The sequence below is a fragment of the Melozone crissalis genome, unplaced genomic scaffold (assembly GCF_028551555.1).
Source record: "Melozone crissalis strain CALT ecotype California unplaced genomic scaffold, PUWL_Pcris_2 ptg000004l_1, whole genome shotgun sequence".
NCBI classification, from domain to species: Eukaryota; Metazoa; Chordata; class Aves; order Passeriformes; family Passerellidae; genus Melozone; species Melozone crissalis.
This window is the reverse complement of record NW_026535782.1, coordinates 31,160,442-31,179,244: the sequence shown is the minus strand read 5'-3', so window position 1 is coordinate 31,179,244 and position 18,803 is coordinate 31,160,442. Positions and strand designations below refer to the sequence as shown.

Sequence of the window (18,803 nt, the reverse complement as noted above, 5' to 3'; positions counted from 1 at the left end):
TATAGAAATGATGCTTGTACGTTTGTACATGCAGATAAATACTATATAAATTTTAGCATACAAACATTATTGGTCATTAGAATAATTTTTAAAATATAAGCTTTGTCATAAAAATGTTCAGGTGCCAGTAGCCTACAACATTTCATTCTGGTTATTGTTTAATCAAACACCACCAATTTTTTTTATTAAAAACAATTCTTAAAATATGTATTTTATAATAATGTGGCAATTTTAAAGTAAGGCCTTTAATTTTACAGCTATAATTTTAGAGCTATATTGAATACATATACATTTGAACTTGGGAGATTTTATTTGTACTATCTCCTGAAAGAAGGCAGCAGGCATTGAAAACACAAGGACTTCAGATGATCCTTCCAGTCCCTCAGGGAAAGGATTAGCAGGCTGACTAAATCTCTGAGAGGGAATAAGAGGAGAGGGAGAAAACCAGAAGCTGATGAAAAAAAGGGGAAAGAAAAATAAGGGTGTATATATATGAAAAGGGAGAGTGTAGGGGAGGCAACGTGATATAGGGGCCCATAAGACAGAAGATGCAAAAAAAAAAATGTTGGAAAGGGATGGCAGCAGATATAAGTGCAGCAACAACAACAAAGAGAGGAGAAACAAAAGCAGAAAAGAGAGAGAGGCTAAAGCATAGGTACAAAATGGTGTGTTAGTACCAGATCTTCATGCCCCTTCAAAATCTGGGACCAGATCCAGGACTCAAGTATCTCTGAATTGTTCTGCTGTCATCTGGAACACTCCCCACTCACACATATGGCCCACCTCATTGCCAGAAAGACATGTTTTTACAGTGATGTAACTAATACACATTAGTCCTTTCCCTAAGGACTCTGGGCAGAGAAAGGGCAAAGCCATATTTTTACTCCTTTAACGTGAGGTACATTAGCCACAGGCACAGACAGAGCACCAATCTCACCTAAGTACCAGGAGGTAAAAACTGTGCATGATTCATCTTCACCAGCATTTTATAGCAAAATAGTAGGCCACATGGAAATTCTTTTTGGTTCTGAGGATTTTCCACATATAAGACAACAGCTTTTTATTGCTATTGGTTTTTGAGTACCATTAGCACAGTGAGTCTGTCAGTTCAAGCCCTGTAGCTGCTCTAAGCACGGTTCTAGATAAAGCAAGGTTGTTTATTACTTGCTTTGTGTTTTAATTAGAAAAATACATTCTATAAATTATAATAAAGCAGCAATGATACTGCACTAAGAACTCAAAAATTAGGAAATTCCATCACCAAAACATTTTTGTGCACAATATTTTAATTTTTTGTGTCTGGACTATGATACAATCTTTAATTACAGAGTTATATGCTTTCCTTTTCCAAGGATGCCTGTCTGGTTTAATGAATGGATCTTTATCCTAATTTTTTTCCCCTTGCTCCTTATTTAACATTTGACTCCAGGGCTCTATTTAATGTATATCATTCAACTTGAAAGTGAACTTGAGCCCTACATCAAAAACTTAGATCCAGATCCAGTGAAAGACATCACTGCCTGAAAAAATAAGGAATTATGCAGACTTTGGGCACCTGTTTCCAAAATTCAGCCCAAAAAGCCCTACCCAGAAAGAATTAAATCCTGAGCTGAACATTTGCCAGGGGTCTGCAGTTCCGTGCTGCATACTCAGAGATGCTCTAAGCACATAAAGCACATCAGCACCCAAAATCCAGAAGCTAGACTGATTGACAGCCTAAGTCCCCTCAGAGATATGATCCCATAGATGTGCACAGATATCCCTACTATGCAACCACAGCATGGAGTTAAGCATGTAGCATCACACACATGAATTTAAGGATACAAAAGGAGGCAGAAATGTCTAAGCCTGTCTGCCTTGCTAGTAAAACACTTAGCTAGCATTTGGATACTTCTGCTGAATTCAGAGGGTTCATACCCATGTCTTCTAGAGGTTTGACTGAATGGCTGTGTATCAGTGTAGGCACCCAATTCTTTACTCTTAATAGTCTGGCCACCCTGGCCTGCAAAGAACCCAAGGACTGTGGGCTGTGGCTTCCTGCCTTCAGCAGCTGGATCATTTTATCAGAATGATTTAATTTTTCATGTTGTGGAAGCAGTATTACTGGAATCGTTTTGAAAGCCAGTCAGAGAAAGAGAGTGGACTGAGGAAGATGGCTTTTAAAAAAACTGACAACTTATCAGTAGGAGCTAGCTCATTCTGTAAATGTCAGATAAGGCAGAGAGCAAATTTAATCTAACATAAAATCCATATTAAAAAAAAGAAAATAATACCTTATTTTTGTCTCCAAGAACAGTGTTTTCCAGAGTGGCGAGTGTTGCCTGCACATGTACTTTAACTCTGTACTGGGTAATGATTCCATTTGGTTGTTGCGGCTTTCTCCATGTAATTTTTATATATGTGGCTTCCACTTCTGCTAGTTGTAAATCTGATACAGCACCTGGGACTAAATTTCCAAGCAGAAATTTCAGTTCATTAAACACTTGGGATTTTTACAAGGTTTTTCAGCACTGTATACAAAGTACAATAGACAATCCAATTTCACAGCCTTATCTTTTGAGTTGATCCTGTGCAGGGTAGAGCCTTACTTCACGTGTTCTCTTAGCAAACAAGTTACAGTTCTAAAAATATGCAGACTTTTTTAAACACATAAGACATGTATGAGTATGGTCAGAGACTAATATGATGTAAACCAGGATTGCTCTACTGAGGTCTACTTGGTTGGAATCAAGCAGGCCTTTGCTATTTTCCTATATGTACTCTTAAGTATTCTTGAAAATAAAAGGTTAGCTCTAAAATCATCAAAGCCATAGAAGAATCAAGTAAAAAAGCTGTGGAAAAAATTAATGTGATACAGCTTGTTAATTTCCCTTTTAAAAAAGGTTTATATAATTTTATTTAGGTTTATATAATTTTATTTATATTATATATTTTATAGAGGTGTGTAAATATATATATATATAAAATAGATAGAAATTACATAATTTCTATAATTTTTTCATTAAAATTTCAGTCTAAATTATATTGTAACTTCCATAGGACTGCCAGAGGTAAAATACATTTATATTCAATAGAATGATATTCAGATTTGATACAAAAAGATTTTTTTTTCCTAATACACATCAATAAAAGACATTTTTGAAATTGCTTATATAAGGAGGATTTTTAGATTTGGCATTAAAATAAGACACTCTGTGTTATGCTAAAATTACCCCAAACCCACCAAAATTCCCTTTGGCTTCTGTCAGTGCATTTCAACAAAAGATGAGCACCTGTACTCAGGTAGGTAATCTCTGGAAATTGTCTCTGAGAGCTGCCTGAAGAAGACCATTCAGGAAAAAATATGATAAATAAATAAAGATAAGTTTTTCTCCCAGTGTTACATCTTGACAAGAAACACTGCCAGCAATCCCTGAGGCAGAGATTTTCTAAATTTTTGTTGTGCAGCATAAAAGTAAGACAGAAATAACCATCTTGAAACTTCCTCTCTATTACATAGCAACTCTCAATTTTTCCCACATGCATCCTCAAATGCTGACCAAGAGTCCTGCACAATCTCACATATATGTGAGATAAATCTGCATTTCCGTGCAGTCAAGGATTCCAGCCTGGTGAGTTGGCCATTGGGGACCACAATTCCACAGGACCGAGGGCTCAGAGGCAGAACCAGCCACTTGTACTGGGACAAGCCCTCCATGTGGGGCCTGTCTCACTGCTGAGGGTGGCTCCATCATAGACGGGTCCTGGATTTGGTGAGGATGAGTCAAAGGGGAGATTTCATACGGAACAGGGGGCTGAACGAGCCAGCAGCAAGAATCTGGGCTGCGCTTTCTTTTCCTCTTGCTGCCATCTAACGGGGCAGAGGGGGCCCTGCAACTTAATTACTGTACCTAAAATTAATTACTTTTGTTAGAAAGACACTACATTTCTTTCACAATCTCTGAAGGACTTTGATAGCGGATAAATGTACTGACAGAGTATGAACTTAACAAAAACAAAGAAATAAATGTCATAATAATATTCAGCTGAATTCTTTTCCTCTCCTGTAGGGCTCTTACATCCATTCTCTCCTTTGTAAAGTACCTTAAAGGCTCTGAAGGGTAAACTGAAACCCTTTATCATGTTCAATCCATTTGTTTTGCCTCTCTGTGCTTACCATCTGCAGGAGTGAAAACTGTGAGGTTGGTCTTTGGCCCCACCCCAGCGCTTGTCTCAGCACTGACGTACACATCATAGGTTGTAAACGGCACAAGGTTACTAAACACAAACTTCAGCTCTTTTGTACTGTTATCCAGAACATGACCTGGAATTAAAAACAAAGAGATTTTAGGTCTAAAAGAGAAACAGCCCATGACTACTTTCTGGTATGATGAACAAATGAAAAGACAAATTTGTTCAGGGAAAGGCTAATCAAGAATCAACTTTAGTGGAATAATGCTGAATATATGGGGAATAAAACAACAAACCAATCAATCCACCAATCAACCAAACAAGCCACTTCAAGGAGGTGTGAGTTTTAAGAGTAAGAGATTTTAAAAAATGCATCTTACTTTTCCTGTGTGGTCTCATAAAAACATTAGAATGCAGCTTATGCTTATGTCTTACTTAACTACAGACAGTTCTATAACTTCTGTATTTATATATGTCTGAGTTTTTTAAAAACGCAAAAACATCAAAACAGACTTAAAGTGTTGATTGCATACTGCATGAGAATGAACATTCTCAAGAAATCTTTAACAGAAAGAGAAAAAAGTAAAGATTTAGATATATAAGCACAGTGATTCAGCTATGCTTAACCTGTGCATCTCCTGAAAGACTGAGGAGAAGTTGATTTTATCCATTCCTAGGAACATCTAATGTGAATTTAACTTTATACTCTTCCTTTTCCCTTAAAATTAATCTACAAACCATTAAAACATATAATACCAAAAAGGGATCTATAAGACTGCTTTTGACTATCCACTTTTGATTGGCAGGCCCAAAAGAATGTGTAAGAAAATAATCACAAAAAAATCAAAAGAAATGGTAACATCAACTCTGACTTACCAGATGGTCCATACAGCTCAACTCTGTAACTGAATTTCCCTGTTACTATGGTCGGTGGGTCCCACATTACTGAGAAAGACTTTGCTGTAATGTTGCTCTTGGCAAAATTCTGTGGTGGGTCTTCTGGAACTTAAAAAATATTTGGAAAAGTCTTTGAACATAAAATACTTTATATTAGGATGTCCAAGAACCCCATAACAGACAACTCATTTCAAACATAAACATGAAATATTCTGAAGGGCAGCCATAAAAGTATATCATTTAAATTACTTAATTTATAATTTAAGGTAATTCTCAGGGAAGGTATCAAGAGAGTTGATAGAATGGAAATAATCTCTAAAAGACAAAGGTGAAAAATAAACTGGAAAATAGCCCTGAAATCATTAGAAGAGAAACTGACAAAAATTTCATTAACCCTTGAGAGAACAGCAAACTAAGGCTATTGAAATTCCATCAAAGCAATTCAACTGAACATTTCTAGGAGGAAATAAAATTTCTTTTTATCTGAACAGTGCTATCTATTTTGTATGTATGAAAGGGAACTGAGTAACATCAAATCATATCAAGCAAAAGAATAATGTACTGGCAAACAGAAAGCCAGAATACCACTCCTTTGGAATGCTTTTTTTGTATAGCTCTGCTAACAGTGCTCCCACTACCTAAGCCATTATAAAAGTGCTGCTCATGGACCATTGCTTCCAATTCCAGCTTCTCAGTGCATTGCAAGTAATCAAAAATCAACTTCACCTGGTGCTTAAAGATTTCTTCAACACTGAACAACTTTCTGCAATAGGTGCAGATTGGCAACATAAGTACAGGAGTTTTCTTCATTAATGTATTTCTCAACAAAGGCAAAGAAGCCTAAAGTGCATTTCTATGTACACAAAACACATCCTTTTACAATATTATGCCTGACAGTTATGACCCTTCATCTTTATTTTCAATTCTTCTACCATTATTCTATTATTAGCAGTTCTTAAATTGTCCTCAGTTTTTCATAAAATTTGATCTGTCCTGAGTTTCTTGGTATCTTTGACTCCGAACAACAAGTGAACTCTCACTCACTGTACATTATTAGATACATAAATATATATGCATTTTCAATTGTTTCCATCAGGTAAAATTAAGTAATCATGAAAATACAAAAGCATGATACAGATAAAGACAGATTAGGACAGAAGTATCTTGCAACAGAAAGAAGTTTTTCACACAAATCTGAGAACTTTACTGCCATTTTAGAGCGATATGTATTTAACATACCTGATTCTGGTGTCCGGACAATTGCACTGTCAATGTAGCCTGCCTCAGTGGTAACTGCAGAGACTTCAAAAAGATAGGTGGTGTATGGCCTGAGGTTAGTTACAACAAAGCTGATTGGTTCACTCCAAACAGAGCTCATCTGACTTGCTGCCTCTGCACTTGGTGTCACTGTAGTCTGTGAAAGACTTGTGGATTTCCCAAAAGTAGTTGAAGGAGTGGTAGTACTCCACAAAAAAGATTCACTCTTATCCTATAAGTAAAAATAAGAAACATAATAAGGTGCATCTATAATCAACAATTGTAAATAAATAGATTTAAAAGGCTGACCATCTTTTAAAAAAATTACTCTGAACTGGTTCTCGTCTTTGTACTTCAGTTTCCAAATTTAGGCAGACTGTGCTAGTGCATCCTTTTAGTGACAGTGTTAAAATTTCCTGCCTTATTCTAGATCTCAAATCTGACTAAACAGAAGCATCTCTCTAGGATTCATTTAATTATTCCCAGTTTCCATTTTCAGCATTCAGTCTGTGTCTTGAAATAACGCTAGAGACCTCGTTCCCTAGCGAGGTCCTTTTGCATCACCTATATGTTGTATGTGTGTATGTGCACACACATGCATAACATACATATATGCACACATCATGGATAAAACCAGACAGGAGTTTCTTAATCCATTGTGTCAGGAGACAACTCTGAAAAATTGCTAGGCATTGTGGTGACCAATGCTTATGGTTCAGTAGGTGGCAGCCTGCTTTCTCAGAGCTGAATTAAACCAGCCTGGTGTTAGGAACCTTTGCAATGCCTAAAATGATCTTTCAAATAAAAACTGAAACCAAATTTATGTTAATTTATGCAATTTAAAATTGCACTTTTCTTTAAAGCGCTAAGTGTAAGAAATTTTTTAAAAAGGTCAAAGGAAAAAAGTTTGGTTACTTGACGTTTTGACATTTCTGTAACTGCTAAACTTTGCTCAAAGTAAGGAGGAAAAAGAGAAAAAAAATTCTAGAAGAGAGAATTTTCTTCAAGAAATTCCAAAAGGATTCAATGTTTACAGGTCTGAATTCAACAATAAGAACAATTCAGACTGCAACCTTATTTTTGAAAATCACTCTGCCAATCATGTTCAGTTTTTATTTTGGTATAAGAAGTATTTTAAATATACTGAAACGTACAACACAGAATAAAGCATACTTCTAAAATACAAAAATATCACACTATATCAAAAATATCATACTATATAGAAAATAAGATATTAACAATACTGTATGTCTTCACTGAACAAAAAATCCATTTAAATTCTTGGGTTTTTTCTAATTGAATTGTGTGTAAAATAAAAAGATAAAAATTGAAAGCTGAAAAAACCAGAAATTTTCTATTTCATTATTTTCTGTTAAAAGGATGCCAAACTTAACCTTTCATAACATTTTTACTTTGATTAAACTGAACTTTTCAAGCAAAAGTATTCAATTTAAACTACTTTGAACAGAAAGGCTTTTCTTCATCCATTTTATCCTGTCTTGGGACCAAATCTGTAAGGTTTTTGAATCTTTCTGAAAAGTAAAGCTCTACATTTTTAAGTCTCAAATTTTAAATGTAAAACTATATTCTGTGGGTTGAGTCTACTTCTAATTTAGAAGGTTTATAGCACTTACATTACATTCTGGTAACCTCCCAGACAGAAGGTCCTCTACTTTAACCAAGACATCTTTCACTACAATTCCACTTCTTGCATGTTTCACACTAATCTTGAAACTAGTTATCTTTCCATTTGGTTGCCGAGGGAGAAACCAGATCAGATTTACAGCTGAAGAATTTAAGGCTTCAACTGTGAGATTCACTACTTTACCTGGAGCTTGAAAACAAAACAAACAAAAGCAGTGAGACAAACTTTTCTTCTCAGCACTGAAAAGTAGCAAATATTTCTTTTTTTTTTTAAATGCCATTTCTAGCTTCCAAATTCTGAAGCAAACACATAAAAAACATTCACAAACACATGTAATGTAGCTGATCTACAACCAGCTATTTTTCAATTTGGTTTAAGTGAGAAGTATAAGTATTTCAGTCTCATTATGTATGTAGTAATTGGTTTGGTCAACTTAGAAATTTTCTTCTTAGAAGAAAGTCATCTACTGTTCCAGAAACAGAAAAAAGTTGCCTTTTTTTTCTTTTTTTTCTGGTTAAGAGCATTTGATAACACTGTGTGTTTTATTTCACTTTACCTGCATCATCTTTTCTGCTGCACATAGATTTAAGTAACTCAATTAAGTTGGAATATTCACTATTGCTGCATAAATGCTGCTCTTTGTATCGGTGACAGTTTCTGTGGCCTTTTTCAGAGCATCAGTATTAATCACAGCACAAAGGAAGGAGATGCAGCATTGAAATCAGATTTTACATGCTATTTTATATGCTGAAATTTCCTGGGAATTAAAATCCTGTGGCCCTTTCTTAGTGCTGCCTACATGTGGCAGAGTTAGCAGCAGGTTCTGCTATAGCTGTCGTAGTACCAAGGAGAAAAGTCTTTTCACAGTCTTTTTAAAAAAGGCATTCCACAATTACAGACCTTCCACAGGTGAATTGAGACAGCTCCTCCAAGCCTCATATTTAGTGCTTTCAGTCTTGCTAAATCTCTTCCGCATCTTTCACCTCTTTTCCCCTCCTCCCAAAATTCAACCTTTATATTTAAATTATTTTATCTTCGGGCTAACTTTCTCCCTTTAAACTTCCCATTTTTATGTTGATTAAGATGTTTGGCTTTCCTTAGCCATAAAGCAAGAATTGGAACAAAAAAACAGTTGAGAAAGAAAAGTATAAATGTTATACCAATGACAAACAACTCACCTATAATTTGAAGAAACCTTCCAATTACATTTATAGTGCAGCATTTTTGGTTTAATAAAAATGTAGATAGAAATTATTCAAAAAATAGAATCTCATGTTCTCATATGGAGAAATGATAGTGCTGTCCTCTGTCAAACATGAGTAAATAATAAAGCTCACAGAAATAAGATTTTTTACCATCAATAGCACACAAATAGTAAAGAATAATGATCTCACATAGATCCATGTGGCAAGTTTACTACTCCTCCTTATATTGGGTTCATAAATTATTGCATTATTTGTTCAGAGTGATGGTTTCTGCCATTAATAAAGACATCTCAGTCTGCAGTTTGCACAGAAAGAGAAAGCAGCCTAAACCCAGATGGGCAGTCACTGCCTTGGCAGCACAAGCTCTGTTTTCCATTGAGGCTGGTTCACAGGTGCACTGCTACAAGCTCATCAGCCAAGGCACACTGCTCCTGGAGCACAAGCAAGACCACAAACACTAAATTAGTAAAAATTGTGCAAACTCAGACTATGTTTGAGTTTGCACAATCAAACTTTCCAAATCAAACCACCAAATCAAATTTTCATTTCAGATTTTTTTTACCTTCAGAATCAATGCATAAAAATTTAATAAAATACATTCTGTGCTGAAGTTCTTAGAATCCATCACTAAACAAATACAGATTGACTTAGCAGACAATGGCAGAGATGATCCCACAACAAAGTCTGTCTCCTAGAATTGTTGCAGGCAACAACAGATGGATCCACTTGATAGGTAGTTGTGCTCTGCTAATACCTTGCTTTCTGGAAGCTGCCTACCTAGAAACTAGCATAGAAAAACTCCAAGAAAAACAGACTTTGTGTACAACCACCCCTATGGGCACGCCCTAAATGGCATTGTTAGCAAATAGAACTAAATGAAACTTTGTCACTGAGTGACAGAATAAGACTAAGGATTTTGTTCTAAATGCATTGAAATTTGTTCAAGTATGAAATTCATCATGGAAATTTATTTGAACAAATTAGAACAAATTTAATCAAAATAATTGACAGCTTTATTAAATTTACCACTTTCTGCAGTCTGGAAAAGGAAAGGATCACTAAACACTCCAATACCAGCACTGTTCTCAGCAGCAACCTACAGGAAAAAACAAAAAGGATCCACATTAGAAAATCTACAATATATACAGTTTCAGGGAATATGAAAATCCTAAGGATACACAGAGATAGAGCTTTTAGCTTTTAAACCATAAATATAGAGATGAACATGCCCTTTATAGTCATGTTGTATAATTTATACTCAATGTTTAAATATAAAAAAATAAAAGGGAAAAAGTATGTAGCAGCATAAGAATTTGAGAAAACCACATATGAATATCCACACATGAAAAGAGGATCCCTATTTTATTGGTCCCTATTTTATGCAAAAATCCACAACAAGAATAACATCAGTAACACTCCTTTTTCTTACCACAATACACTTACTCCAGATTCTGCATTCCTATTTTACTTGCTATAATTTAAAGGGGTAAAAAGGAGAACAGGCTGCCTTTTATTTCTCTGTCTCCTGTAGGCTAGTGAGAGCAGGTCAACCTTACTCAAAGCAGAACCCCAAGGAAAGCATAACTTTTTGCAGAAAGGCAATAGGTCAGGGAGAGTGTAGATGCACTTTATGATGGAAATGCTTCAGTGCTCACAATCATGGACAAGTCTTCCCACAGAAGAGCAATATATCAAAACTTTGGTAAAATTTATGAGGATGAACAAAACAACAATGTCATTTGCTCTGCAATATAGGGTTTGGTGACAATTCAATTCAGTGATGGGCCATGGCATCCAGTACTTACAAATAAAGAGGAAGAAATTCTAACTTATTTTTTTGAAAATAAGTAAAAGGGACAACAAAAGGTAAATATGAGTAAAATTCCAACAGCAATGGTGAGAGATGAGTGCACAGAGAGTAGCAAAGGACAAAAGAAAACAGAAGGCCTCAGGCCAGGAAGGGAAACTTGCTCTAATCACTTCTTGGCACTAAACAACGTGCTTTTCAAACGCTGTAAAGATTAAACAAAAGGACAAAGCTACAACAGACAAACACCGTAAAGGAATACAAGGTAGCATCAAAGACAATCTAGGATGACAAGAAGAACCTGTGTCACTGGCTAGCTCCTTCCTAAGCCACACAAACACATGCACACCCACGCCATGACTACAGCCAACTCCACCTACTTGCACTTCACAGGGACAATCTTGAAACATCCTTAGAAACTGATGAAGTAATTGCAATAGCTGAGGAAATTGACTGAAGATCTTCACAGGTTGACATGCAGTCAGGAAATTCTGACAGTATTTAAATTATACCATATAAATCTTAAACTATGTCCTTACCTAAACATTGTTTTTATCACCTCATCTCAAGGTAGCTCTTGTAGAAAGAGGTCAGAAACAAAACTAGCATTCAGACAGACATGGAAACCCCTACCTCATATGTGCAGCTTCAAGGCAACAGAATGGAATGAAGCAAATCAACACATAATTTCATTAAATTCTTGGTATTGAAAAGAGAAACCTCTCCAAGGTTCTTATGAAAGAGTAAAGCAGACAAATAATTGCTTGGCAAATACTGCCAAGAGAGAAGAAGTGAATTTCTGCCCACCTGAAGTCATCTATTGTTGAAGAGTTCAGAGATGGATCAGGAGTGCCTATTCTCAGTGCAAACAAGTTCTATATATGGAAGACATGCTTTTTTGGATCTGGCTGAGAGGCTGAGATGACTTAGTAACCTACATGTAATATGCAAAGTACACCAGTAATTTGAAAGATTAAATCTCTACGAAGATAAAGAAGGATTTAGATGTGCCCAAAAATTCTACCCTTTTCTTCTTATGTTTTACCACATAATGCCATATATTAATTCCAATATCAGTAGAAGCAGGTATATTTCAGTGCAAGTTTGACTGGGACATTTTTAAGCAGATTTTAAAAACACTACTCAAATAAACTCAACTAAAAAAATATCTGGCTAATATATTTTGTTATATGGCAACAGTAAATAACATGGTCCCTCAGAAAACTCTACAGGAACCTATTATAAACTCACACAATTTACAATAAATCAGAATTCAAAATACTGAAAGGTGTTTGTCAAGCCTTTACCATAATTTCATAAGTTGTTCCAGGGTTAAGACTGGTGAGAAGGACTTCCAAACTGTCTGGCTTTGTTGTGACCTGTGTATAAGCTGTTTGCATCCATGGGCAGACTTCTTTATATTTAACAATATAGGATAGAATTCTCCCATTTGGATAGAGGGGTGTGTTCCATGAGAGCAAAATCCCAGCAGAACCCACTCTTTCACCTGCAAGGAACACAGGTGGCCCAGGATCTAAAAATAAATTTTAAAAAAATTATATATGTGTGCACACACACACATATGCACACACACAAGTACACACATGTAAACCAATTTTTAATTAAGATTCATGAGAGTGGAGACACATTCACAGATTCTACAGAGAAATTAAATCATCTGCCAGCATAGCCTCATAAAACTACTGAAAACTGATGTACTGCTGAATAAAAATCTTTTTTTCTTGCTACAGTCCTGTTAGAAATTATTAGGTCAATTTTGAAACACCAGAAACATTATTCTGTAAGAATGTAAAAAAATGTATTGGTCAAGAACTTTGTTTAAAAACAGAGTTTAATGCCAATTTAATATCTCACATATTCTAGCACTCAATTAAAGTGTGCTCTCTTAAAAAGCACATCTGCTTTGGCTACATTTTGTTGGAAATAGCTCTGAACATTTCTTTATGTACCACTATAGGTGTAAATCAGAGTCTGGATATTACTACATGACACAATAGAAAATTTTTCAAAAGCTTGTAAATTTTTAAGCTCTCATAGAGCACTTCCAATTCAGCATATTTTTAAATAATAAAAGAAGATGAAAAATTTTAATGGCTGTTGAAAACTGATTAGAATTTTTTGGACATTACTGTGCACATTAAAAATATAAGAAAGCATAGTTTAAAAAATGAAAAAAATTTCTATGAGTCATTTTTAACTCACTTGTCACATTTGTTGTCACAGTTCTACTTGCAGGTGAACTATAGACTGACGAAGAAACTGCAGAAACTGTAACATTGTATGTTGTTCCAGGAACAGTATTGGAAAAATCAGCCTGAAATAGGACATCATTTTATTTAAGCCTTTTATGAAGAATCACAAAAATGAATCCCTCTCTTCTCAAAAAAAACCCAAAACAAACAAACAGAAAATATCCCCACAAAAAAACAAAACCAAAAAAAAAAGGCACAAAAAAACCACAGGAAATTTTGAGCAATTCATAACTAAATTTCTACATCTGTTAGATACAGTATTTTGCTGTCAACTACCCTTCATAAGATGTGTGCAACATTCAATATAGAAGAACAATAAAATTAATAGTTAATTTTATCCCAGAGTCTCCTATCAATGAATCTATAGATGTTTTTCTGTATTATCATTATCAAAGTAAATATGAAGCATTATAAAACTCCTTTTTGAAAGAATGAACAAAAAAACCCCTGAAAAACAAGTTTTTGACCCTTAAACTAGCCCATCCTTTTCAGTAAGCATAATTATTAACTTTTTTAGCAAGAAATTATATAAAATACCTGTGTCTTTGCAGTTCCAATGAAAAACAAAAGCAAAACATCCAGAACAACCATTATTTCTGTTAATATTATATGTTCCAGAGAGCAGAATCAAAAAGTGCTCCTATATCTTTTGGATAGCTTAGCAGTGAAATGTTGCCTGCATTAATGATTTAAGCAGAGATCCTCCTGGCAAGTACACAATTAATGAGTCTGTACTACTCAATAGCTCTGCCCTTCCCTCTTTAAACTATTCATGAATCCTTGGATGACGGTCTGTGTCCTTCTAGTAGGCTTTAAAAAGCCAGTAAGTTCACTACCTGTTGTTAGGCAGCAAACTCTGGGTGCTGAAATTTGCTCCCATCCCACCAATTTTTCATTAATACTTTCACATTCATATATGCATTAAACAGCTAAGGAGGAAAGCTTGAATTCCTCATCAGCACAGCACATAAGGAAAAGCCAGCCCTGCAAGTCCTGTAATAAAAGCACTTACTTGATACTCCCTAACTCCCAGATCTAGGATAACAACAGAAGCATGATCAGGAGCAAGAGCCACATGAAATCTGTCTACAAGTCCATACGGTAGTCTCCAATACAGTGAAAAATAATGAGATGAAACATTGAAGAATTTCAGACTTTCTGGTTTTGCAGGTTCTGAAAGAGAATTGTGGAATAAAAGACTTTCACTTAAATAGCTCCATTTAAAATATATTAGTAGTTACAACTGAACAGAAAAGCATCAAAGAAGAGTTTACTTGCTATGCAAGGGATTAGTCTGGATATGGCAGCATGTGATCCTATGGTTGCTACACTACCCCTGGGATTTGGTCTATGGCCTCTCAGCTGTGCTGGGTGCTCGTTCACAGAGAGCAAGCTCAAGTGTCTCTGCACAGTGTTCAGTTAACAACAAAATCTCTGCACAGTCCTGGGCTTTCTGCTGCCCTCAGCCTTAATCTTAGCACTACTGCTGACATAACTACTGCTACAGTTGAAATTCAAGATATAGCTAGTGTTTGCCCTGCTGCTTGCCACAGGGCTGGTAACTATTTTATACATTTCATGTATTTGGAATCCCAGTAATTCCTGAACTCTACTCAGTTAAGATCCCAAAATGTGGGTAGTCTACTCCTTTTATTAAAGCCAAATATCCACCTGCTCATGTCACAACATCACATTTTCTTCCACTTTTAAATGCATCTTTAAATTAGTGTACTTTAATGTAGCATATTATTCACTCTAAGCCTCATAATCAATAATGAATGAAAAATTAAGATTTTAAATTCTTCAGGAGATCATTAAAATGTCATCTACATATAAGACTGTATAATTTATTCATCTCTACAATCTCTGGCTGTGTTCATCTGTTTTCTTTCTACTTTAGAATTCACATATAACTATCAGCTTTCCCCATGCTCATCTCTCAGAGCAAGCCCAGTCAGTGATGCTCTTCACCTCATTTCAGATTCACCCTTGCACTCGGTCCTCTGTCTGCCTTTCTAACATGGTTCTTCTGAATTCAGACTAAATCTTCTAGTAGTTTATACATTGGTATCAAACTGTGCAGCCTGAGTAATGTATAGCTTCAACTCTGAAAGATTTCCATTCATTTCTTATTTGCTGTAAGTCCGCTAAGATTATGTATCTTTGATGAACCCTTTACACAGACTATACAAAGTTGCATAATTGTTTCAAACAGATAACTCCAGTTCATCAAATAATTGGAAATATTAATATATCCAAATACTAACTTCAGATTTTACTTTCCATCTGTATTTGTCTTATATGTATGGGGTTTTTTACTCATGGTTTTAACACTAACAGAACAAAAAATCTTAGTAATATATGTGGAGTTGTGCAAGTTTAACTGAGAGCATAAGTTCTTCCTTTTAATATACTCTAATAAGTTTAGAGTCCTACTGCTTTCATCAGTCCTATTATTTGCATGAATCTCAACTTCCATTAAAGCTGGATTTTAGGCATATAGAGGTCTTTTTGTACAGACCCACAATAAATTTCTGAATGTAGTTTACAATCTAAAATCTTAATTCTACAAGCATTTCTAAATGCATTTAACTTCACCCATTGTAAAAAATAACTACTGAAATAATTATAAGGTAAAATTCATCTTGTGTGCATCTCTTTGCAGGATAAGATCCAAAATACTAAAAATGGTCAAAAGAAATGCAGCACAGATAAAGACATTATGTTTCTGACAGGTATCCCTACGTGCAGCTTGAATAGAGTACAAATAATATGCTTGGTAAGTTATGCCCACAACGACAGCAAACTATTACATCTAAGCTCTCCTGAAATTTTGAGCGAGATGCACAATGATAAACATGCACTGTTAGGGACAGGCACCATTCTCTGGCAGAGGAAGCAGGAAACCATACAGACCTGTTACAAATTCAAGGGAAGCAGAAGATCCTTCAATATTTCCTTTTAGTCTTCTCAGTGTGAAATTGTAAATGCCCCCAGCTATCAGGTCTGTAACACTGAAGTCTGTCACTGTTCCTGGGATCCTGAACTTTTCTATAAAGGTGTTGTTGGATAAAGATGCTTTATAAGAAGTGAAGTTAGTCTTGGTTGGATTCCACATTACAGTTGCAGAGGAAGTAGTTACCATTTTTAATCTCAGACCACACATCCCAGCAGGTTCTATGGTAAAAATTATTGAGATTAATAAAGAAAAGATTAATTCTTAGTACTTAAAACCTAAGACAATCGCAGCTTTTAAAAATAAGTAGCTTTTACCTAAAGTAATGTTTTGAGACTTCAAAACACCATGAAATATGTATATAAATTTTAGAACTCTATGTATGGATATATAGAAAACAGTGCCACTATGTTGCACAGGGTAAATAAAACCTGGGGATGTACCTCCTGTGTACATAACGAAATCTATGGAAGAAAATTTCAATTTTATGAGGTCTTCTCTAAGAACAGTAACATTGCTCACTGGTACAACAGGATGAGAATGGAACACTTTGTAAGCACAAGTAGAGATTTTGGTCACTCTGAAGTTTTCTAATACATTAGATGTCACATAATTTTAGAAAACTGTTCATCTGTTTACTTAGGGACAGAGTAAATAGCACAGTCTCAGGGATTATCCCTTTTTTCTTTTTTAAATAGTATTTTTTATGATATGAAGATTCCTAGAATCCCAGATAATTCACTAATAAGATCTCCATTTATCTGTGTAGCACAGCTGCTTGGGAAAGAAAAATGTTTCCATTGCCCCTAAAAAGTGAATCTCCAACATAATTAGTTTATCTTGCTTGAAGCTTTATGAAAAATAATAATTAACATATGCCTATTACTCAGCATGAAAAAAATCCTAAGGGTTTACCAATAAAATTATACTTTCTATAATCTAGGCATACTCAGGACCCATCCACAATTCTCTTGAAAATATTTATCTGAGGAACAAAAGCATCTTCAGGAACATGATAATGAATATTCTGCTGCATGTTTCATTCACAAGAATCTGCAGGACTTGTTCTGGTTTTTTTTTCAGAGATTCACTTATCTTTGAATAACTAAGTGCAGAGCCTCCTTGACTATTAACTGAGTTAAGGACTTATAGTCCAAACGCCACAGAACATCCATCAAAGAGAAGAGGTCTGTGACATGCATATTTATAAATCTGGGAGTTGATTGATTTTCTGATTAGAACTAGCTTCTTTTTATCTGCTTTTGAAGCCCAGAATTTAATATAAATCTTTTCTAATTTATGCCACAAATAAATTTACCTCTTTTTTTATGTTGTATCACAGGAGCATTGGAAAATACATGTTTGCTCAGAGACAGAAAATGAGTGCAAGGTACTGGTTTCTGGACTTTGTTAAGCTCTCTGAAGCACAATTCCTCTTACTGTCTTAAACATTCAGTGTCCTTGCACAGGAGCAGTACTGCAATCTGAGACCATGGACTTGCAAGAAATTAGGAGATACAAAAACAATTGTAAACAAAATTCAAGGTAATTATAAAAGTAGTATAGGAAGCTATTCTGGCAAGATATTACTTTGTTAGAACTGGAAGCTTTTTTCAAAGAGCTATTTCCAGCCATGTCTAGACTCCTCAACCTCAATTCAGCAAGTCATGTACAAGGCTCCTATTTAAACAACTATCACAAGAAGAAGCCCAATTTTCCTCCCAAATTTGAAGTCTCATTTTGAGCTCTGTGATCTTTTTCAGTTACAAATGATGATTTAAATGTCTTTGAACATATACTGGTTTTCAAAAGGACAATTTATAAGGTATTTCCTTACTTGTGATGACTTTTTTCTCCACAGCCACAGAGGAATCCAAACCTTTAACTGTCCATAACTGAAAAATGTATTCTGTCCCAGGGGTCAGATTTTTCACTACAGCTCTGCTGTCATAAATAGTTCTGGTAAGCAGCTTTTCATTATTCATCAGAGAATATGAAAGCTATCAAAGCAAAAGAATTCTTTATATTAGACCATTTAAGTTCATAAAGATAATGATCAGAGATTGCAACTACCTGTTAGTATAAAAACATTTAGAATATTTTTCACATTTTAAATACAAAAAGAATCAAGGACCTTTATACTATGTTCCACCAATATAAAACTCCAGCATTCCTTAATAGCCCAGAAGTGAAAGCAATGACTTTACGTAGATGGAGTAAGCAAAGTGAAGTTGAGGCTTACAGGTTTTTGCTCTTAGAGGAAGGATAATAAAGTGTACCCTGACTGTTCAGTCTCACAGCTGTACTGATGAACTGTACAATTAATTACTCTGTATCTTTCTGGCAAAAATCCTCAAAACAAAACAAAAAAGCAAAACACAGCAAAACAAAGGAAAACACCCGAACACCTAAAACCATTCAACCAAAAAACACACCCATGCACTGTTAAGAGCTGAGATTCTGAAAAGACTCCCAAGGGATCAGTCACTGAACTCCGTTCACTGCTAACCCTTGAAAATTCATCTGTTAAGAGCCACTGCAGAAAACAGAAGGGTTGGAGATATAAAGTCATTGAAATCTAGGGACTTAACTC

General features: G+C 35.2%; 1 protein-coding gene across 1 annotated transcript in view; it reads right to left on the bottom strand.

The window, feature by feature from the left end:
* The window catches only part of PTPRQ (protein tyrosine phosphatase receptor type Q), a 99,330-nt gene extending 85,485 nt beyond the window's left edge, over positions 1–13,845 (bottom strand). Inside the window, exons 1-9 of the mRNA XM_054279589.1 lie at positions 13,792–13,845; positions 13,205–13,316; positions 12,289–12,515; positions 10,201–10,270; positions 7,959–8,158; positions 6,307–6,556; positions 5,047–5,175; positions 4,157–4,303; positions 2,274–2,446 (exon numbers count right to left, since the gene is read on the bottom strand). Of these exons, the coding sequence (XP_054135564.1) occupies positions 2,274–2,446; positions 4,157–4,303; positions 5,047–5,175; positions 6,307–6,556; positions 7,959–8,158; positions 10,201–10,270; positions 12,289–12,515; positions 13,205–13,316; positions 13,792–13,845 (1,362 nt within the window). The remainder of the gene's footprint in view (positions 1–2,273; positions 2,447–4,156; positions 4,304–5,046; positions 5,176–6,306; positions 6,557–7,958; positions 8,159–10,200; positions 10,271–12,288; positions 12,516–13,204; positions 13,317–13,791) is intronic.
* Between the last annotated feature and the right edge of the window lie 4,958 nt (positions 13,846–18,803).